This window comes from Anomaloglossus baeobatrachus, chromosome 3 (assembly GCF_048569485.1).
Source record: "Anomaloglossus baeobatrachus isolate aAnoBae1 chromosome 3, aAnoBae1.hap1, whole genome shotgun sequence".
NCBI lineage: Eukaryota > Metazoa > Chordata > Amphibia > Anura > Aromobatidae > Anomaloglossus > Anomaloglossus baeobatrachus.
In genome coordinates this window covers 449,372,953-449,397,021 of record NC_134355.1, presented here as the reverse complement: position 1 = coordinate 449,397,021, position 24,069 = coordinate 449,372,953, and the positions used below count along the sequence as shown (strand labels likewise).

General features: G+C 42.6%; 1 protein-coding gene across 5 annotated transcripts in view; it reads right to left on the bottom strand.

The window, feature by feature from the left end:
* The window catches only part of IL1RAP (interleukin 1 receptor accessory protein), a 331,833-nt gene that overhangs the window by 88,452 nt on the left and 219,312 nt on the right, over positions 1–24,069 (bottom strand). For all 5 annotated transcript variants that reach the window (XM_075340481.1, XM_075340480.1, XM_075340479.1 and 2 more), the window contains one exon: positions 23,555–23,619. In XM_075340481.1, coding sequence (XP_075196596.1) covers positions 23,555–23,618 — 64 coding nt within the window. In that variant the 5' untranslated portion in view covers position 23,619. The remainder of the gene's footprint in view (positions 1–23,554; positions 23,620–24,069) is intronic.

Genomic DNA, 24,069 nt, shown 5'->3' with positions numbered 1-24,069 from the left:
AACAGCGGCAATGATGATAGCAGGGCAAAATTTAAATAAACAAGAGAAGGCAAGCCAGGAGAAGGAAGCAAACCCGGAGGAGGGCCCACAAAGCCCCACCCCAATGCTGAAGCCACTGCATCAATGATGTAATTTCTGAAGGTTTGATAAAGGATTTCTCAGCATTCAAGCATCAAATCTCTAAACTAAAGCTATGATTTGAATCAGTACCATGGCGCCAGTATGGCACGGCCTGTAGTTTAAATGTGGAAAACCTGCTAGTTGGTTTCCTTTATAAGCTCTTTTATAGCAAACTTGTAAACACTGCATTAAGGCTGGATTGTTTGAGCACAATGTTAGCTCCCATTCCTAGCCAGCTTATTCCCCCTGCGCTTCAGTTTCTGAAGTGGCAAAGCTGCCTCATATAGCAGCATCGGGAGTACACAGCTTGGGCCTGCAGATCAAAAATGCTGTTTGCATAAACTGTTAATCAATCAGGACCCTTGAACACCCCCCTAGCAATCACAAAGTTGGAAAATCAAGTATCAGTGCAGTACTAGAAAATTTTTAAAAGATGACACTAACCCTTTTATTTCTAACCACTTTTTAACAGCCACTAACATTTTCAACTAATCAGAAATAAACAACAGAAATCTTTGCCTACTATTGCCAAATATATAGACTTAATATTATCTTTTTGTGATGAATTTAAGTTCTTTATCAGATTTTGTCGGCCACAGATGTGCAGTTATATATTGGTTCATTATTGGACATGCTGTCAATTTTGCCTTCAGGCTGATGACCACTCACAATCATTGTAAGCAGGGAGCAGTGGAGCCAGCACGAATCAGCGGTATTCTGCCACACTGCCGGATCCGGCACAAATGCGGTACAGATCAATACAGTTCACTGGCATCGCGCAAGCTCCGGTCACAAGCTGTCACATGCTCTGGTCACATGACCGCATGTGACCGGAGCTTGCTGCGATGCCTGTGAATTGTATTGATCTGTACCGCATTTGTGCCGGATCTGTCAGTCCGGCAGAATACCGCTGATCTGAGAGCAGCCTAACTACTGATGGCCTCTCCTGGGGTTTCTTTTTCAGAAACGTTTTACTATCAATCTTCGGTGATATAGTCAATTAATGAGATAATGGACAAACATCTCTTTAAGTTCTTGCTCTGATCATGCACTTTCTGGCCAATATTAGTCATAAAACTAAATCATATCACAAATGTTGTGATTTGTAATGGCGGGTTCGGACTTTGATCAGGACTGCAAATTTGAAAAAATGACTGGACATGTAAAGGGCAGACAGCCGTAAGCAAATCTGCTCAGAGATTAAAGTATCCAGAACATAAAATTACGGGATGAATTTCATTATAGATGAATAACTAAGCACAGATCTTTAAGAAGAGGGCATTGAATAACCTCTGTAACTACCATATGTGCCTGGACATCTTAGGTTTGTAGATTGTATTACGGTATATTTAGAGCAAAAGAGTCAGGTAATTTGGAAAACCTCCAAGAACAATGCTGGGAAATAAATATGTCTGGATTCCAGTTAAGAGCCATGAGCTTAAATTTAGTTTATTTCTTTTCAGGTCACCGTGACCTGTGAGGTAGTTTATATGGCTGTCTACTACTAAACGCAAATGCAATGCTAGCCAATGCTAGCGATGGTGAGCGTGATAGCACCCGCCCCTATCGTTATGCCGGTATGTGGAGATATGTGGAGATCGCTACAGCGATCTCGTTGGGGTCACGGATTTTGTGACGCACATCCGGCCGCTGTAGCGATCTCATTGTGTGTGACTCCTAGGAGTGATTTTGGATCATTGCAAAAATGTCCAAAATCGCTCCTCGTTGACATAGGGGTCCTCTCCCAATTATCGCTGCTGTCGCTTGGGCGAAGTTGATCCTCGTCCCTGAGGCAGCACACATCGCTACGTGTGACGCCGCAGGAACGAGGAACCTCTCCTTACCTGCCGCACGCCAGCAATGAGGAAGGAAGAAGGTGGGCAGGATGTTAGTCCCGCTCATCTCTGCCCCTCCGCCTTGATTAGGTGGCCACTTAGCGACGTCGCTGTGACGCCGAGCGAACCGCCCCCTTAGAAAGGAGGCGGTTCGCCGGTCACAGCGACGTCGCCGAGCAAGTAAGTACGTGTGACGCTGCCGTAGCAATTATGTTCGCTACGGCAGCGATCTTCACATATCGGCATAACGATAGGGGCGGGTGCTATCACGCTCGCCATTGCTGGCATCGGCTATAGATGTCGCAGCGTGTAAAGCCCTCTTTAGGAGGTCTGGATTATTTACAAATTGCAGAATCTCATATACAAAAACGCTCAAAAGGACATAATGGTGTGTGATCAGCATCAATAAAAGTAAAACTACCTTAGTGAATATAGTTTAGTATAAAAGTAGTGATAATGGAGGTAGGAAAGACAAAATGGCAGCATGTTAAAGGGATATTCCCATCTCCAAGATCGTATCCCAATACGTAGTAGGTGTAATAATAATATTAGCAAATACCTCCAATTAGAAATGGAGTATAGTTCTCCTGATTAGCTATCTTGCCTACCCCATGTGTAGGGCTTTACGGTAGCCATTGTTACGGCCACTGAGTGGTCGTAACCATAGATACCTAAGCTACTGTTATAAACTGCTCTTGAGTTATGTGACATAGCTAATCAGGAGAGCTATATTACATTTCTAATTAGTGGTATTTGCTTATAATATTATTATTATTACGCGGGTCTTGGAGATGTGAATATCCATTCAAGCTCAAGTTTATGGCTCAAGAGAATGCGGTTTTGTGACGGAGGCATAAATAACTAATCTTATATAACTTTCGCATGCTACACATGAAAAGGACATGAAAACGTGAGACTGGTTCTTGGTTGGAAATTACAGAGGGGAAAGGGAATCAATGCTTTGTTTAGTGAGATTTTCTTTTGAAAAGAAAACGCAAATATGTGCTTCAAATATGGTGTCTTCTGTTTATCTCTTGCATTCTATTTCTGGATCTTCTCATCGTCCAGCAGTAACCTTCCAATGTTGCAGAACACCGTTTTACTTTGTTACACTTCTCAATGACTGATATTTTGATGAATACACTCTCCATGTTCATCACTGAGTGCTCCACAATGAATGAAAAAGACATATAAATGAGAAAAGAGATATGCAGTTTCAGGGGCATTCCACAGCCCATTTTTGCATATGCCGGTAACGCTTAATTTATAAGATGATGGAAAATTTTGGCATGGATTTATCAAGACCAGCGTTGTTCGTGACGGTGTTGATTAAGGTGTGTGCAGGAGTCAGATCCTTTATTTATTAATTAAAGGGAACATGAGCAGTTCTGGGTGCATATTGCTATTCCCTGACTAACTGTCCCTGTATACACTAGCATAGGTAAAGAGATCTATAGAAAAGGTATTTCTAAAGCTCTTTTATCTTATGCCAGCTGTGACGCGCGTACCTGTGTTCGCTGTGACCGCACTTCTGAATACCCGGCACTTCCAGTCATTCGCAGTAGACTTCTCTAAAGCCGGGACGTGTATATCCGAGCTACATACTGCGCTTGGATGTGCCCGGCATTCAAAAGCGCGGTCACAGCGAACACAGGTACACGTGTCACTGCTGGTGATGCTGAATTGAATAGCATGTTAGTACATGCCTGTGGGCGTGCTAACATGCTAAGAGGACGGACTAGTCGGGGGATATAACACCCTAGCGACTAGTTCCTGCGCTCATTAGCATAAGATAAAAGATCTTTAGAAATACTTTTCTAAAGATCCCTTTATCTATGCTAGTGTATACAGGACCGGTTAGGTAGGGATTAGCAATATGCACCCAGAACTGCTCGTGGTTCTGGGTGCATAATGCACCTGACAAGTTCCCTTTAAGGGCTGCATGCCACGTCTGAAAAGTGGTGTGGCCCTGTAATGTCTGTCAGAGGCCAGAGGCCAAAAAAATTCAGCTTGGACCGACTTGGTGCAAGTCACTATCTGGCAAACACCAAAAGAACCCCGGTCAATACCCAAGTAATATATATACTATACAGGAGGAGAGAACACACACTTTAACCAGATGAGCACAAAGCTATATCTAGCAGCTTCAGCACTAATATGGAAGCTTTAGTAGGGTGTGGAGTTTTACAATTAGTTAGAGCAAGCAGCTGATAACTACAATTAGAGAGCACAGACACCCACTGTCAGACTGGATAGCACTGCAAATCCCAGACACCCTAACCTTAGTGGCTGGACTCAGCAGGCATCACCCATAGCTTCTGGTTACAGCATCCCTTCAATCACCAGCTCCGCTGGCAGAATGTGTATGGCGCCAGAAGCAGACGTCACAGGAGCAGGTCCTGGTGGATAAGCAGAAGTGCATCTGTGCGCCTCGAAACAAATCTTACTGCGGTAAGACAGTAAAGTAAGATTTGTGACATAACGCAAGTGGCAAATCATCATGAATTTGACATGCAGGTATCATGCTCTATGGTGCCCCTGTCCATCCCCAACTTGGACAAAATAGGCATACAAAAAAAAAAGGTCACAATTTTTTTCTTTGAGTAACTCTGCTTTGCTCAAAACATTTCAGTCTTTTCTAAGAATTCTGATGTAATTGCTGGGATAAATCAGGGCCTTTGTCTCTGACATTTCCTAACAAATTGACACAAGTTTCATAGCCTTCCATGCTTCTCAAATCGAGCTACACAAAACATTGTTGTCGCCAACAAAAGTAAGCAGCTTTCAGTTATTCTGTAAGGTGATTTATGGCTTCAACCTTCGAATGCAAGTGCCATGAACTAGATTAGCTGTTGCTTCACACCCCTGTCCCGCCCAGCTCTCCCCATTTTTAAAGAGCTGGGAGAAACTGGTGTGAAAACACAAAAGCCACAAAAGGTTTGCACAACTCTGAGTTTTGAAACATTATGACTTTACAAAGCAATTTATGCAAAATTCGGCCTTCAATTTATAACTTATATGTCAGACAAAATATTAACAAGAATAAAAAGATCAGTGTCAATATTGTCAGATTTTAAAGAGACTCTGTCAGGTCATTTTTGAATATCATACTAATAGCATCATGAAATAGGTCCTGGTCAGCTCTTTCAAGATATGTAACTTTCATTACTGTATGTTGCCCCGTTGTGTTGCTGCTCACCCTGAAAAATTTATAGTTGTGCGCCGGCTAGTCAAGATAAGCAAAATGAATATTCACCCCTTCTTCTACCCATAATCCTGCCCACCCCTCTGCACCTGTGTCAGCGATCGGGTGCAGTCAGACTGCCATATTACTTGCCCGAGGATCGCATCACATTCCTCAGACTGACCATCTGCTCTCCTGACCTGAGAGTGACAGCTGCATAGAAATATATGCTGTCCAGCTCAGGTCAGGAGAGAAGACAGCCAGTCTAAGGATTGTGATGCAATCATCAGGCTAGTAATATGGCAGTCTGACTGCACCCAATCATCGACACTGGCACAGTGGGATCGGCGGGATCATGAGTGGGGGAAAGGGTGAGTATTCATTTAGCATTAACAAACGTTTGACTAGCAGGCGCGTGAATATACATTTTCAAAGGCTCACAGCAACACAATGGGGCAACATACGGCAATAAAAAGTTACCTTGGCCCTATTTTAGGATACTATTCGTATTGTACACAAAAATGACCTGACAGATTTTTTTCACATACAATGTCAACAGATATATACAACTGTAATAGTATATGCAGATATGAAATAAAAAAAATGTCAGAAATACAGGGAGAAAAGTACTTTAAAAAACACTTTAATTTTCAAACATACCGTAATTGAAAAATTGTAACAAATAAGAGTAGTATAAATACAAAATAAAATGCAATTTTCTTTTTGTTAAGTGGTGTTTTTACATTTATCCACTAACTTCCAAACAAGAAGCAATCTCACATTGTCAATGTGATTTCGTGTTCAGCATCACAAAATTTTGTCAAATTACTTTATCATGTATCTGTCACAAAAAAACTTCTTAATTTTTGTAGAACAGTGAAATCCTTCACAGAGGTAGTTTAGCTGAAGCTGGGCTAAGTAAGTAACATCAGAAGCAATAGAATTAAAGTGGATTGATGAGATAATGGACTGTCACTATAGCGCAGCCCCTAAAAAGGCCACCAGAAAAGAACTGAATGTGAGATAGCCCACGCTAACATTTAATTACACTATTGATTACCTATGTTAATCTACACTGTATCATGCAAACATTCCCGAGAGTAAAGTCATCTTGTTTTTTGTCAGCATCTTCTTACAATACAACTGTTGCAGCTGTCAGGTCATGATGACTTTATACGCTATTTCACAGATACTAGTCAGAAGGTCACGTATAAACCTGGGACATAAATGCTGACAAAGAAGTTCACAGACCAAATCGGTAATAAAATAAAAAAAGGAATAAAAGTATTCTTAAATGTTTATATGGCCAGACACTGATAAAGACTGATGTAGTCATTTAAGAAGACAAAGATTGCAGTATACGGTAACTTGTATGGACGAGTACTGAAAACGTTTTCACTATAGACTGATTAACTAATGTAACGAATATCAGGAGATTTTGAAATAGAGTTTTAATACTACAATTCAACAAGGCAAGAAGGCAATAACATATACAGGACGACATACAAGTGAACTTACCAGAAAACAGGAGTAAAACACTTTGAAAAGTCACAACATTTTTACGTAACATGGAGTTGAGCAGAAATGTTGCAAATTTTCATACTTTCACACTTGTCTGGAGCAGGTCTGCAAAAATTGAGTGGAATTTGGCAAATTCATCAAAATTCAGTAGCATTTCTGGTGAGTTTCACTGAGAAGATGTGCAGAATTCATTAACCCCTTCAGCCCCCGGGCACTTTCCGTTTTTGCGTTTTTGTTTTTTTGCTCCTTTTCTTCCGAGAGCCGTAACATTTTTATTATTCCGTCAATCTTGCCATATGAGGGCTTGTTTTTGCGGGACGAGTTGTACTTTTAAATAAAACCATAGGTTTTACCATATATTGTACTGGAAAACAGCAAAAAAATTCCAAGTGTGGAAAAACTGCAAAAAAAAGTGTGATGGCACAATAGTTTTTGGAATGTTTTATTCACCGTGTTCACTATATGGTAAAACTGATGTATCTATGTGATGCCACAGGTCGGTGCGAGTTTGTAGACACCAAACATGTATAGGTTTACTTGTATCTAAGGGGTTAAAAAAAAAATCACAAGTTTGTCCAATAAAAGTGGCGTACGTTTTGCGCCATTTTCCGAAACACATAGCGTTCTCATTTTTCGGGATCTATGGCTCAGTGACTGCTTATTTTTTGCGTCTCGAGCTAACATTTTTAAATGGTACCATTTTTGCGCAGATGCTACGTTTTGATCGCCTGATATTGCATTTTGCGTAAAACATGCGGCGACCAAAAAACGTAATTTTGGCGTTTGGAATTTTTTTGCCACTACGCCGTTTACCAATCAGATTAATTGATTTTATATTTTGATAGATCGGGCATTTCTGAACGCGGCGATACCAAATGTGTATATTTATTTATTTTTTAACCTTTTAATTTTCAATGGGGTGAAAGGGGGGTGATTTGAACTTTTAGGTTTTTTTTTTATTTTTTAAAACATTTTTTTTTTACTTTTTTTTTTTTTTTTTATTTTACTAGTCCCCCTAGGGGGCTATAGCGATCAGCAATCCGATCGCTGTTATCTACAGTTAGGTCCAGAAATATTTGGACAGTGACACAAGTTTTGTTATTTTAGCTGTTTACAAAAACATGTTCAGAAATACAATTATATATATAATATGGGCTGAAAGTGCACACTCCCAGCTGCAATATGAGAGTTTTCACATCCAAATCGGAGAAAGGGTTTAGGAATCATAGCTCTGTAATGCATAGCCTCCTCTTTTTCAAGGGACCAAAAGTAATTGGACAAGGGACTCTAAGGGCTGCAATTAACTCTGAAGGCGTCTCCCTCGTTAACCTGTAATCAATGAAGTAGTTAAAAGGTCTGGGGTTGATTACAGGTGTGTGGTTTTGCATTTGGAAGCTGTTGCTGTGACCAGACAACATGCGGTCTAAGGAACTCTCAATTGAGGTGAAGCAGAACATCCTGAGGCTGAAAAAAAAGAAAAAATCCATCAGAGAGATAGCAGACATGCTTGGAGTAGCAAAATCAACAGTCGGGTACATTCTGAGAAAAAAAGGAAGTGACTGGTGAGCTTGGGAACTCAAAAAGGCCTGGGCATCCACGGATGACAACAGTGGTGGATGATCGCCGCATACTTTCTTTGGTGAAGAAGAACCCGTTCACAACATCAACTGAAGTCCAGAACACTCTCAGTGAAGTAGGTGTATCTGTCTCTAAGTCAACAGTAAAGAGAAGACTCCATGAAAGTAAATACAAAGGGTTCACATCTAGATGCAAACCATTCATCAATTCCAAAAATAGACAGGCCAGAGTTAAATTTGCTGTAAAAAACACCTCATGAAGCCAGCTCAGTTCTGGAAAAGTATTCTATGGACAGATGAGACCAAGATCAACCTGTACCAGAATGATGGGAAGAAAAAAGTTTGGAGAAGAAAGGGAACGGCACATGATTCAAGGCACACCACATCCTCTGTAAAACATGGTGGAGGCAACGTGATGGCATGGGCATGCATGGCTTTCAATGGCACTGGGTCACTTGTGTTTATTGATGACATAACAGCAGACAAGAGTAGCCGGATGAATTCTGAAGTGTACCGGGATATACTCTCAGCCCAGATTCAGCCAAATGCCGCAAAGTTGATCGGACGGCGCTTCATAGTACAGATGGACAATGACCCCAAGCATACAGCCAAAGCTACCCAGGAGTTCATGAGTGCAAAAAAGTGGAACATTCTGCAATGGCCAAGTCAATCACCAGATCTTAACCCAATTGAGCATGCATTTCACTTGCTCAAATCCAGACTTAAGACGGAAAGACCCACAAACAAGCAAGACCTGAAGGCTGCGGCTGTAAAGGCCTGGCAAAGCATTAAGAAGGAGGAAACCCAGCGTTTGGTGATGTCCATGGGTTCCAGACTTAAGGCAGTGATTGCCCCCAAAGGATTCGCAACAAAATATTGAAAATAAAAATATTTTGTTTGGGTTTGGTTTATTTGTCCAATTACTTTTGACCTCCTAAAATGTGGAGTGTTTGTAAAGAAATGTGTACAATTCCTACAATTTCTATCAGATATTTTTGTTCAAACCTTCAAATTAAACGTTACAATCTGCACTTGAATTCTGTTGTAGAGGTTTCATTTCAAATCCAATGTGGTGGCATGTAGAGCCCAACTCGCGAAAATTGTGTCACTGTCCAAATATTTCTGGACCTAACTGTATCTGCTGATCACAGCTATACAGCTGTAAGCAGCAGATTCAGTCACTTCCGGTTTCCCTCTGCTCCGTGCCGAGGAAAAACGAAAGTGAAACTTCGTAGCTGCAGGCGTCATCACATGACCCTATGCTACGATGGCAACCACCGAACATCACGTAATCACTCACGTGACTTCCGGTGGGGGCGGCGGTAAGTAAAAAACATGGCCGTGCGCATATAGATCTTGCTGCCAGACTTTGGCAGCGAGATTTAAGGGGTTAAATGTTGCGAGTGGAAGCGATTCCACTCGCAACATGCAGGCACACGTCAGTTGTTGAAAACAGCTGATATGTGTGCCGACCGCCGCCGCCTGCCCGCGGCAGGGGGCGGGGCTTAACGGGACACGATCCTTGACGGATAGATCTGTCCAAGGTCGTGAAGGGGTTATAAGGCATGTGTGCCTCTTAACACTAGAAGTCCCAGAGAGGGGTCATTTAAAATTTCGACCTTTGGAACCCAGAGACGGGTCGAATGACCTGAAGGATTTTAGCTAACATCCTATAATCACCGTCTTTTGTTCTGTAATTAAGGCCATTACTGTCGCACCACAGGAGGTTGTCGTTTTCCATTGAGTTTAGCCATTTAGTTTCTAGTTAGTTCTATTCAGTTTATTGTATGTCATTTGACCCTCTTTCGGGACTTCAGGGGGGAGCTCGAAATTTCTGGGACTTCTAGTGTTAATAAATCTGGGGCATCATATTCCAGCAAGCCCCTCATTAAGACTGACCTACAGAATGACAGTCTTAGGGGTACTTTGCACACTACGACATCGCAAGCCGATGGTAGCGATGCCGAGTGCGATAGTCCCCGCCCCCGTCGCAGCTGCGATATCTTGTGGTAGCTGCCGTAGCAAAAATTATCGCTATGGCAGCTTCACATGCACTTATCTGCCCTGCGACGTCGCTCTGGCCGGCGACCCGCCTCCTTGCTAAGGGGGCGGGTCGTGCGGCATCACAGCGACGTCACACGGCAGGCGGCCAATAGAAGCAGGGGGGCGGAGATGAGCGGGACGTAAACATCCCGCCCACCTCCTTCCTTCCTCATTGCAGCCGGGACGCAGGTAAGGCGATGTTCCTCGCTCCTGCAGCTTCACACACAGCGATGTGTGCTGCCGCAGAAATGAGGAACAACATCGTAACATCGGTCCTTCCGAAATTATGGAAATGACCGACGCTACACCGATCATACGATTTCGACGCTTTTGCGCTCGTTAATCGTAGTAAAAACGATTCACATACTCCAATGTCGACGACAACAACGCCAGATGTGCATCACTTTCGATTTGACCCCACCGACATCGCACCTGCGATATCGTAGTGTGCAAAGTACCCCTTAGGCTGCTTTCACACATCCGTTTTTTGCAGTCAGGCACAATCCGGCGAAAAACAGATAAAACGGATCCGGATCTGTTTTATTCCCCATTGACTTGTATTAGCGCCTGATTGTGCCGGATGGCCTTGCGTTGCCTGCGGCGTCCGCCATATCCAGCAGAATTTCTTGGCACGGCTGCCAGAAAGGACGCAGCATGCAGCGTTTGTCTCCAGCAAAAAAATGGACCACGCCGGCTCCGGCATGTTGTATAATGGAAGCCTACTGGCGCCAGATCAGGTGCCATCCGGGAAAAAACGCATTCCAGTGATGGATCCGGTTTTTTAATCTGAGCATGCAGTGAAGTAATTTCTGGCCTCTCTTCCTCTCTGTCGATGTCGGTCTCTCGCAACCCCTCTCTTTTACTCACCGATCACACTGCTCTGGTGGCTTCTCCTGCTTTTGAAAATGCCGGCCGCTCATTATTCCATCTCGTATTCCTGCTTCCCCCGCCCACCGGCGCCTATGATTGGTTGCAGTCAGACACGCCTCCACGCTGAGTGACAGCTGTCTCACTGCAACCAATCACAGCCACCGGTGGGCGGGTCTATATCGTGCAGTACAATAAATAATTTTAAAAAAACGGCGTGCGGTCCCCCCAATTTTGATACCAGGCAAGATAAAGTCACACGGCTGAAGGCTGGTATTCTCAGGATGGGAAGCCCCACGTTATGGGGAGCCCCCCAGCCTAAAAATATCAGCCAGCAGCCGCCTGGAATTGCCGCATCCATTAGATGCGACAGTTTCGGGACTCTACCAGGCTCATCCTGAATTGCCCTGGTGCAGTGGCAATTGGGGTAATAAGGAGTTAATGGCAGCCCATAGCTGCCACTAAGTCCTAGGTTAATCATGGCAGGCATCTACGAGACACCCCCAATGATTAACCTGTAAGTGAAAGTAAATAAACACATACACCTGAAAAAATCCTTTATTTGAGATAAAAGACAAAAAAAACCCACCCTCTTTCACCACTTTATTAAAATCACCAAATATCCCTCCAGGTCCGACGTAATCCACAGAGGTCTCACGATGCTTTCAGCACTGCTACATGAAGCTGACAGGAGCGGCCACAGACCGTAACTGCTCTCTGTCAGCTCCACGTAGCAACTGAAGTGAGTCGCGCTGTCAGCGGTGATGTCACTCAGGTAGTGCCAGTGTGTGTGGTGATGATGGGTGCGGTAGTGCCTGCGTGTGTGCGGTGATGAGGGGAGAGGTAGTGCCGGCATGTGTGCGGTGATGATGGGTGCAGTGGTGCCGGTGTGTGTGCGGTGATGGTGGGTGTGGTAGTGCCTGCGTGTGTGCGGTGATGATGGGTGCGGTAGTGCCTGTGTGTGTACGGTGATGATGGGTGCGGTAGTGCCGATGTGTGTGCGGTGATGTTGGGTGCGGTAGTACCTGCGTATGTGCGGTGATGATGGGGGTGGTAGTGCCTGCTTGTGTGCAGTGATGATGGGAGCGGTAGTGCTGGTGTGTGCAGTGATGATGGGGTCTCTCTCTCTCCCTTTGACATGAAAAAGAAAAAAAAAACGGATCCGTGTTTTTGCTGCATCCGTCGCATCAATTTTTACACAATCTGCGCCGGATCCGTTGCATCAGGCACAAACTGGATTGTAAAAAACACAAAAACCTGAGCTGAAACAATGTTCAGTAAACATGCAACATTAAGCATGTGAATTGCAGCCTTAAGACTAGAAAAAACCAAGGAGAAAAATTGTATGAAAAATACCCTGAATATAAATAAATAAATTGCAAGTGCTTAATAACAGGGTACTTAGTGTATACATTTTTGCAAAAAGGTAAAAAGCTGTCTCACCTCGTCACGGTGTACCCATCTGAGACAGTCCCTAACCTACTGAAGTTAAAAACATTATCAATACCTGACTTGTGTCATGTCAGAACTCCAATATGGATGGTAGCAAGTGGTTAGCTGTGTCCCAGATAAAATACACAGCAAAGTGAGACGCAATCAGCTGTTCAGTCTCAGTACTAGGAGGGCTGCGCCCCCAACTTGCAACCAAGCAAGAAAACATACAAAAAACACAAAAACCTGAGCTGAAACAATGTTCAGTAAACATGCAACATTAAGCATGTGAATTGCAGCCTTAAGACTAGAAAAAACCAAGGAGAAAAATTGTATGAAAAATACCCTGAATATAAATAAATAAATTGCAAGTGCTTAATAACAGGGTACTTAGTGTATACATTTTTGCAAAAAGGTAAAAAGCTGTCTCACCTCGTCACGGTGTACCCATCTGAGACAGTCCCTAACCTACTGAAGTTAAAAACATTATCAATACCTGACTTGTGTCATGTCAGAACTCCAATATGGATGGTAGCAAGTGGTTAGCTGTGTCCCAGATAAAATACACAGCAAAGTGAGACGCAATCAGCTGTTCAGTCTCAGTACTAGGAGGGCTGCGCCCACAACTTGCAACCAAGCAAGAAAACATACAAAAAACACAAAAACCTGAGCTGAAACAATGTTCAGTAAACATGCAACATTAAGCATGTGAATTGCAGCCTTAAGACTAGAAAAAACCAAGGAGAAAAATTGTATGAAAAATACCCTGAATATAAATAAATAAATTGCAAGTGCTTAATAACAGGGTACTTAGTGTATACATTTTTGCAAAAAGGTATACACTAAGTACCCTGTTATTAAGCACTTGCAATTTATTTATTTATATTCAGGGTATTTTTCATACAATTTTTCTCCTTGGTTTTTTCTAGTCTTAAGGCTGCAATTCACATGCTTAATGTTGCATGTTTACTGAACATTGTTTCAGCTCAGGTTTTTGTGTTTTTTGTATGTTTTCTTGCTTGGTTGCAAGTTGGGGGCGCAGCCCTCCTAGTACTGAGACTGAACAGCTGATTGCGTCTCACTTTGCTGTGTATTTTATCTGGGACACAGCTAACCACTTGCTACCATCCATATTGGAGTTCTGACATGACACAAGTCAGGTATTGATAATGTTTTTAACTTCAGTAGGTTAGGGACTGTCTCAGATGGGTACACCGTGACGAGGTGAGACAGCTTTTTACCTTTTTGCAAAAATGTATACACTAAGTACCCTGTTATTAAGCACTTGCAATTTATTTATTTATATTCAGGGTATTTTTCATACAATTTTTCTCCTTGGTTTTTTCTAGTCTTAAGGCTGCAATTCACATGCTTAATGTTGCATGTTTACTGAACATTGTTTCAGCTCAGGTTTTTGTGTTTTTTGTATGTTTTCTTGCTTGGTTGCAAGTTGGGGGCGCAGCCCTCCTAGTACTGAGACTGAACAGCTGATTGCGTCTCACTTTGCTGTGTATTTTATCTGGGACACAGCTAACCACTTGCTACCATCCATATTGGAGTTCTGACATGACACAAGTCAGGTATTGATAATGTTTTTAACTTCAGTAGGTTAGGGACTGTCTCAGATGGGTACACCGTGACGAGGTGAGACAGCTTTTTACCTTTTTGCAAAAATGTATACACTAAGTACCCTGTTATTAAGCACTTGCAATTTATTTATTTATATTCAGGGTATTTTTCATACAATTTTTCTCCTTGGTTTTTTCTAGTCTTAAGGCTGCAATTCACATGCTTAATGTTGCATGTTTACTGAACATTGTTTCAGCTCAGGTTTTTGTGTTTTTTGTATGTTTTCTTGCTTGGTTGCAAGTTGGGGGCGCAGCCCTCCTAGTACTGAGACTGAACAGCTGATTGCGTCTCACTTTGCTGTGTATTTTATCTGGGACACAGCTAACCACTTGCTACCATCCATATTGGAGTTCTGACATGACACAAGTCAGGTATTGATAATGTTTTTAACTTCAGTAGGTTAGGGACTGTCTCAGATGGGTACACCGTGACGAGGTGAGACAGCTTTTTACCTTTTTGCAAAAATGTATACACTAAGTACCCTGTTATTAAGCACTTGCAATTTATTTATTTATATTCAGGGTATTTTTCATACAATTTTTCTCCTTGGTTTTTACAAACTGGATTGTGCCTGATGGCAAAAAACGGATGTGTGAAAGCAGCCTAAATGAATTGGCCCCTTAGTGTCAACCATTGATATGTGATTACAATATGAAGTGTCCATGAATTTTTAGAAATTATTACATCAAAATATCCTCAACAGAAGAGAAAATGTTAAAGAAGAAAATTGCAGTTATGAGTATTTCGTATTAAATCAACAAAAAATGCGCATATGTTTAGGGGAAAAAAAAATTGGGACAGCGACCTACAAAACCTCTTATAACTTAAATCCATACAAATGGATATGGAACTGGTGTCCTCTTTGTAGCTATAACAGATCCAACTCTTGTGGGACGCTTTCTACAAGACTTGGAAGGGTGTCAGTGGAAAGTTTTGTCCTTTCTACCAGAAGAGCAATGGTCTTCAAGACACTGATGTTGGGGCGACAGGTGCTGCTTTAATTTTCCTTCTGGTCAATCCCAAAGGTGTTGACGTAAAGGCAGTAAAGTTTGCCCCACCAAACTAACCGAACCATGTCTTTATGGACCTTGCTTTGTGCATTGGGCATACTCATGCTGAAAAAGAAAAAGGGCTTTCCCCACTCTGTTCAAACAAAGCTAGAAGCATACACATCCAAAACATTTAGGTATCTATTAACATTTCTCATTACTTCGACTAAGATTGAAAACAACACCACAGCATCTTCTAGCAAAATTTACTGTTGTCACAATGCAGTTAAGGTATGTGACCTTCTCTTGGCATCTACCAAACCCAGGCTCGTCCATCAGACTACCACACCAAGTAGAGTTACACAACAGTCCATAGAATAGGTTTCCACTGCTCAAAAAAGTCAAAGAAATTTTGCATCACTGTTTACATTTGGCATTGTGCTTGGTGATGTAATGCTCAGCCATGAAAACCCATGCTATGAAGCTTCAGGCATGCAGCTTTTGTGCTGAGGTTAATGACAGAGGAGATTTTAAAGAGATTTGGGCCTTCTAAACTAAAACTAGCACCTTAAGCAGCACCTGTGCTGATCCTCCTGTAACCCCAAAAATACCTTTATAAAATTTCCCGCCCGGTATGTAAATTGTCAAGTCCGGTCCGATGGGCGTCCTATTCTGTGCCATCAGTCCCTCCTTTCGCCGTCCTCTTGAGCTGATTGACATGTATAACATCTCAGACACTTTCCACGTAGGCAGGCAAAATCTCTCTCCTGCGCAAACATATTCCTAGCTCGTGCAGGCACACTTTACTCTGCCCTATTGTGGGCAGAGCTGAAAATATAGGTGCCCCTGCGTGAACCGGCGAGTTCTCTGCACAGGCTTGAGATTTTGCCCAGTGATGTGGGTGACATCACCAGCTTGATCCACATCGATGGGCAAAATCTTGTGCCTGCGCAGAGAACTCGCTGGTTCAGACAGGTGCACCTACGATTTCGGCTCTGCCCACAACAGGGCAGAGTGAGGTGCACCTGAGCGAGCCGGGAATATGAAGATTTTGCCTTCCTACGTGGATGGCGTCCGAGGCGTAATCATCATCAATCAGCTCAGGAGGACGGAGAAAGGAGGGACAGGTGACACAGAATAGGATGCCCATAGGAACGGATATTTTACATACCGGGAGGGAGATTTTATAAAAGGTATTTTTGGAGGCTACAAGAGGGGGGTGTCAAGGGATAACGAGCACCTTCATGGACTACAGCACAGCGGTGCTTAAGGTGATTGCTTTAGTTTAGAAGGCCCAAATCTGGTAATAGGTTCCCTTTAAACTTTGCAGATACATTAAGCATGGCAACTTTTCTCCAGCATTGAACTTTTATGCACTATGCGCCTCTGCACCCTGCTCTGTAACTTTACAATGTCCGCCACTTCATGACAGTTGTTGTGCCTTCTAAATGCTTCCACTTTATAATACCAGCACTCACAGTTGATCATGCAATATTTAGTACAGAAGAAATTTCACAAAATGATTTGTTACAACTGTGATGTCCTTGAATTGAGAAAGCTCTTTAGAACAACCCATTCTTTCACAAATGTTTGGAAAGGCAGACTGCATTGCTAAATGCTTTTCTTACATCTGTGTCAATGGAACAGAATGAAAAACCTGAATTCAATGATCAAGACGTGTGTCCCCATAATTATGTCCATAGAGTGTATCAAATGGTACTGTACATATAGAGTTAAGTCATTTAGCAAATTAGAGAGAGAACTGCATTCCGTCTGCACTAATAAAATTGCACTGCTTGTTACTATTTATGCTATACTGCACATCCAATAACTTAAACATTTCTCAGCAATCATAAGCACATAGACGGCAATGTGCCAGCACCTTGACCTAATTTCCAGCAATCACCTGGTGCTTGACCATCTGTTGTCAATGATCTGGCACATTACCTTCAAGAATCCTTATGCAAGCAGGTTCCTTTTGAGCACAAATGTACCAAATGCACCATACCAGCCAATTCACTTGTACTGCAGAAAAGAGAGCCTTACTTTTCAGTAGACTGAGAGTTAATGAGCGGCTTTTGTATTGCAGTAGTAGCTGCTAAGGGATGACAAATCTCACTTTGGAGCAGCACAAAGTGCAAAGACAAAGAAAAAATGTTCATAAAACTAAGACATAATTAATTATTTATGGTGCAAATTTTAATACTGGAGTCTTGGAACTGATGCAATCTTGGTGCAGGGATGATGATAATGACTAGTCTGAAACATTTCTTACTAGCTGCTAAGGTTTAGGTACTTGTGTGGTTAGAGGATTCCTCACCATGTCAAAAGGGTCAATTTTTTCCTCCTATTTTAATCCGGCTTCTTGACAGGTTATTCCGATTAAAGAGGTTTGCCACTACTTTTACATTATGGCCTATTATGTGTTCTGGCAGAATCTGAGAACTGCCGGCTGGCGTTGGTAACAGCTGATCAGTGGGTGTTCCGGCTGTCACACCTCCACCATTTAGATATTTAAATCCGCCATACAGATCCTCAGATATGGACCTCAGCTGCACCCAGCATCCATACACTTTATCAAGAAGTTTAGCGCCTCACCATAGCTTAGAGCAGGTTTCTCATTGTTTAAGACGTAATCTGACTTATAACTGTTGTACTCAAGAAATTTGTAAACTCTCTGCAGTGAGATCAGGGCTGTGATTACATCTCATACAGGAGTAACCTGCCTGTTCTGTGCTTACTCCTGCGTGATGTAATGACAGCCTGTTCTGCTCTCACGGCAGAGAGAGTACAAGTAGTAATGAGCGAACCCTGCCATGCTCAGGTCTCATAACAAGCGGTTGGATGCTCAGATGGGCGCGACTCGAGTACTGAAGTATAAAGGAAGTCATTAAGGAACTCGAGTAATTTTATGGAAGAGTTCCCGAAAAAATGCTAGAGTTCCACATCGACTTCCATCATACTTGGGTACTCACATCACACGCACCCGAGCAACCAACTGCTCATTACTAGTGATGAGCGAACTTGGACTGTAAAATTTGGGATCCGCACTGGATACCTAGTATCCATGCACCAACCGCAAACAGGGGAACTCCATGTAACTATCTGGATTTGACCAGCTGGATAATTAAAAAAAAATAAAAAATACTTGCCAATCTTCAGTGCAACTGTAACACTGCTTCCGGGACCGCTCATTACCCTCATACATATATACATTGCTTCCCCTGAGCCCCTGCAGTCCCGGCGTCTCTGATTGGTTCTAGTCAGACTACGCCCCAGTGGCTGCAGGCTGCTATTTTAAGGCTAGGGGCCCAATAAAAATGAGCCTCCCAAGCCGGAGAATAGCAGCCCCCAGCTGTTGGCTTTATCATGGCTGTGTAGCAAAATTGTCGGGGCCTGCATTTTTTAAAAATCTGCATAGCGCTACTCTTATTTAAATACAGAACCAAGATAAGCATATGGCTGGGGGCTACAACCTGTAACTTTATGTGTGCTGGGTATCACAATATGAGGGGATAAATACATTTTTTTATTTATTTATTTTTACAATACTGTAGATACGCAGACAGTGTTTGTGATTCTAAGCACTCATGCACGCTATTACAAAGGGAGGGTTGCGCAGTCTGACTGAAACCAATCAGAAACAGCGAGACGGCCGGTGCACGGGGGAAGCAGTGAATATGTATGAGGATATTGACTGGCTAGGAAATAAAGTTACAGCCGTGCAGGAGACTCGGAAGGTATAACGCTCCCGGTCTAATCGCCCTTGCCCTTTCTACCACCATGTTGAAGCACAATATTCGGGTACCCATAGACTTATATGGGGTTCAGAGTCTAGGCAGATTTTCGAGATTCATTCCGGTCCCAAATTGTTTTTTTTTTTTATTTTTTAAATCCGGTGGGACCCAATAATTCCTAATATGAGTGGATTCGCCTGTCTCCTCTTCTCGTTATGAGTATTTTGCACCCGAACATGGTAGTGCTCGCTTATCACTAATTACAAGCTGTTCTGAGCACAAACTGACTTAAGTGGGATTAATGACAAATCTTTGGACAGGTGGTATGGGGAGGAGGCAGTAAAGCACAGGTGACAGTGCTATAAGAGGATGAAAGTTGACAGAATGATTTGTAATGTGACACAGCTAAACTCAGCTGTGCTACCCTTTCCCCCACAGGGATCTCAAGTGAAAGGTGTTGGTCATTAGAGCTTTCTAATCATGCAGGAGGTTAGACCAGTAGATCAGGCAGTCTATCATACAGGTCATAGCCTAAGAAACATGGTCTAAACTATTGTGGGGCATTTCCTTTAGGCTGGACTCACACGAGCGTATGGCATCTGATGCCAGAGCATCGGATGCAATATGCTAATGTCCCCCGGCTCAGGCTCTGCTGCGAGCGTGAGCCGAGTGTCATGCGACTGTAACCCGATCTTGCGATCAGGTCACAGCTGAGTGCGGGCGCTGCGGAGGAGAGGGAGGGGTTAATCCTCCCATCTCCTCCACTGTCAGCCTGTGCGTATATCGCACTGCACTGGGAAAACATCCGAGTGCAGTCCGATGTATCTCTCGCATCCATTCACTTGAATGGGTGCGAGAGATACGGCGGTAGCAGCAAAACGCAGCATGCTGCCGCTTTTCTCGCATCCAGAATCTGGATGCGAGAAAAGCTGACCAACAGCTCGCACTCATAGAATAACATTGGTCCGAGTGTAATGCGAGAATTTCTCGCATTGCTCTCGTCCGTATTTGTCGCTCGTGTGAGCGTACCCTTAAAGTGAATCTGTCAACAGGTTTTTCCTCTTCTAAGCTGCGACCACTAACAGTGAGCCCTTATATACAGCATTTTAGAATACTGTGTATCAGTAGAATGTAAAAAAGACATTTATTATACTCACCTAAGGGGCAGTTGGGTCCAATTAGCGTCACTAATCTCGGTCCGGCGCCACCCCTATCTTGTGCAGTCGCCTTCTTCCTTCCCAGTCCCATGAGGATGACGCGTCCTATGTCATCCACACAGTCCTCCATTGCGCTCCTGTTCATACACACTTTGATCTGTCCTGCTGAGGCCAGAGCAAACTACTGTAGTGTACAGGTGCGAGGAAAGGTAAAAGACCGCCCGTGCATGCATAATACAATACTTTGATCTGCAAAGTGCATCTATCATGCCTGGATCGCTGTGGGACCTCGTGTGCATTACATTGGACCTGCAGGGGTGTTTTGGGGTTAATAAAGTACTTTTTTTGTCTTTATTTCAAAAAAAGGATTTTTTTGGTGTTTGTGTTTATTTCTTTTCACTTACAGATTAATATTGGGGGGGTGTAATAGACGCCTGTTATTACTAATCTAGAGCTTAGTGGCACCTGTGGGCTGCCATTCACCTCTTATATTATTCCGATTGCCACCGAACCAGGGCAATCATGAAGAGCCAGGGAAAGCTCTGGGATTGTCATATGTAATGGATGCGCCAATCCTGGGCGCCTGCTGGTTGCTATTTTTAGACTGGGTCTCCTCAGACTGAGAATACCAGACCCCAGCTGTCAGGTTTGATCATGCCTGGGTATCAAAATAAAAAACAAAAGCCGAATGCGTTTCTTCTTATTTTGATACACAGCCAAAATAGGCGCCTGTAGCCGGAGGTTTTATCTGTGCTGGGTAGTATAATATTAGAGGGCTCTACGCCAAATGATTTATTTATTTTTATACCATGATACTGACCCGCAGACCGCGCCTGTGACTGGTTGCAGTCAGACGCTGTCACATAGGCTGGGGGCGCATCTAACTGCAACCTATCACAGAAGCCAGAACAGCCACTGGGCGGAGAGAGCAGTGCATATGTATGAACTATAATGAGCAGCCCAGGAAGTGAAGGAGATGCCGCGGGAGCAGTGTGAGAGCTGGGCTGGAGCCTCGGTAAGTATGAAGCACTTGCTTAATTCTTATTTTCTTTTTTTTTTTTTTTTTTTTTATTTCCCCAGCGCTGGATCCGGATCAAACATCAATCCCGAGCCCGGGTCCAGCACTCAGGTACCTTTGAAACAGCGCGGATCCGGACTTTTACAGTCTGGGTTCGCCCATCACTACTACTGAGTACAATACAGATTTATCATAGGATCACCAGGAAGCCATAGGGTACTGATTTCTATTACAAGAACAAACTGATTCTAAAACTTCAGATTATTAAACCACCAGGGACAGAAAGATAATGATCAAGGATCTGCCACACATACACTCCACTGATGCAAATAAGTCTTAAGGGTCACTTTAATAACACTACAGTTACACCAATTGATTATAATAATTATTTTCCAATTACGGATACCAAAATATTTCACAAAGTTGTACAGGCAATAGATACACATAACTGCTAACTTCAAGTGGGCCTCTAATCTAATTCTGCTAATGTAAAGCCAATTTAATGGGAAGCCAATTAATCTAAGTAGCTTTTTGAAAAGTGGGTAGAAAATACAGTCGATTGGGACCGCCTGATGATTCTGATGAAACAGGAATTTTATGAGAATCATCAGCAGGTGAACATGCCCGTAATGTTATATATAATTAATATAATTTGCTAAATTCTTCAGAGCATTATCAGTTGCAAAATTATATATCATCTATGTACCTATAAGTGTGTAGTGAGAGGGGGCAATATTTTTGCTAAGCCTTTACCCTGTCACTAATACAAACAAATTGTATATTGCCCCTCTCTCACTACACAAACAAAAAATAAAAACATAAAGTATGCCAAGAAATATGAATAATAGCAGTAAACCGATGACCAAATTATTTGCCTAAAGACATTTTAAATGGTGGGTGGCTTTGTGATTCTACAGGAAAACAACCTTTTTTTCATATTGAAGCTGCTGTTCAGCTGACTGCACTCAGTTTTAGTAATTCCACTCCTGAAAATCAACAGTACTAGTTAGGGAAAGCGGTAACTAAATATACTGTTCATCTGAATAGTCTTCCCAATAATGCATGGAGAAACATATTATACTTCTATATGCATACATCCTTAAAATGTTAAGAGTAAAATTAAAACTAAAGCAATTTAAAGGCTGTCCTTTAATTTAAGGCAACCTGTCAGCAGGATTTCACCCTCAAAACTATTTATATGTGCGTGTAGCTCTTTCAAAGTCACCTCCTCTTGCTTGACTGACAGTCTCTATGATGTGTTGCTGCAGGCAAAGGACCAGTCAGTCAAGTAGGAGGCGGAGAATAGAGCTGGAGTGACAAAGGCTTCAGATATATCACAGCTATTTCCATATCAATTCAAATGCTGATTTCTCAACAGACTTTCCATATAAAGGTATCGCTGAAAGAGCTACATGCACATATACAGTCATGGCCAAAAAAGTGTTGGCACCCATCAAATTATTCCCCAAAAATAAGTATTTCTGCCAGAAATATATTGCGATTACACGTTTTGTTATACACGTTTATTTCCTTTGGGTCTTTGAAAAAGACGCAAAAAACAGAGGATAAAAGGCAATAAAAGGCAAATTGGACATAATTTCACAAAAAGCAACAAAAATAGGCTGGACAAAATTATTGACACCCTTAAATTAATATTTAGTTGCACACTCTTTGGTAAAAAGTCTTTAAAGGGAACCTGTCAGGTCCCATATGCATTCTGATTTACAGGCAGGGAGATGTGTGGCCTAGAAACCCCTTCCTACCCATCCCTGGGTTGTAATATGAATGTATAAAAAAAACGTGAGGGTCTAATCCCCTGGGCGTCACATGGTCCCATGGGCGTTTGCATGCTTTCCGTGGAATCATGCCCCTGTGAGCATGATACCATGGATTTACATGAGCAACATCACCGTCAGCTCCTTGAGATCCCGCCTGTACACATTTGCCACTCCCGTTGCCTTGTCATCCGGGTGGCTTGCTTCTCGACTTCAGATGCGCACTGCGCATTACCGGAACCACAGGAGTCTTCAGAGCATGCGCAGTGCACGTCAGAAGCCAACAAGCAAGAACCCGGATAACAAGACTGCGGGAATGGCAAGCGCGTACGCGCGGGATCTCAAGGAGCGGATGGTGACATTGGTCATGTAAATCCATGGTATCACGTCCATAGGGACCTGATACCATGGAAACCATGCAAACGCCCACAGGGCGAGCGACACCCAGGGGGCTAGACCCTCTGATTGTTTACATAGGGCACTTGTAAGTAGTAAAACGTATTTTTATACGTTCATATTACACAATATAACACCACAGGGATGGGTAGGAAGGGGTTACTAAGCCACACATCACTCTGCTTGTAGTTTAGAACGCATATGGGACCTGTCAGGTTCCCTTTAAGAACAATAGGCAAGAACCTTTTAAAAAAATGTTTTCAATTGTTACTTACCACAAATACAATCTCTTGTGATCGTGAGGACAAGTAAGCATGCGAAAAGGAAACTGATCTTCATCCTACAGGAAGAAAGACAAAATATGTAAGGGATAATAGAGGTAAACCACAATCCTACAATAGTGAAACAACAGGAACTCCTCGCACCTTGTGCGTTCTCTATGCTAATAAGAGCTTAGATATGTAAAAATGGGGGAGATGAAGTCGCAGCACAATAACACAGATATACACCGTAATATCCACACTTTGAAGAAATGACAGTCTATCTCCACCTCATCTATTATTTCTAAAGTGAAGTCTTATGATAGAGGCAAACAGAACGGAGAATTGAATGCTCCTTTTGTTATGTAAGCAATGCATGGGCTGCTGAAAGTGAATTCTCTTTCATTGTAATGATGGCTTATAAATCAAATATAAAATTCCTAAACAGCCAGCTCGAACGTCTTGAATACTTCAGATGAAGTATAAAATAGATTCACTCTGCTTTTTGAAATTCCGCTTAGTACTCTTGA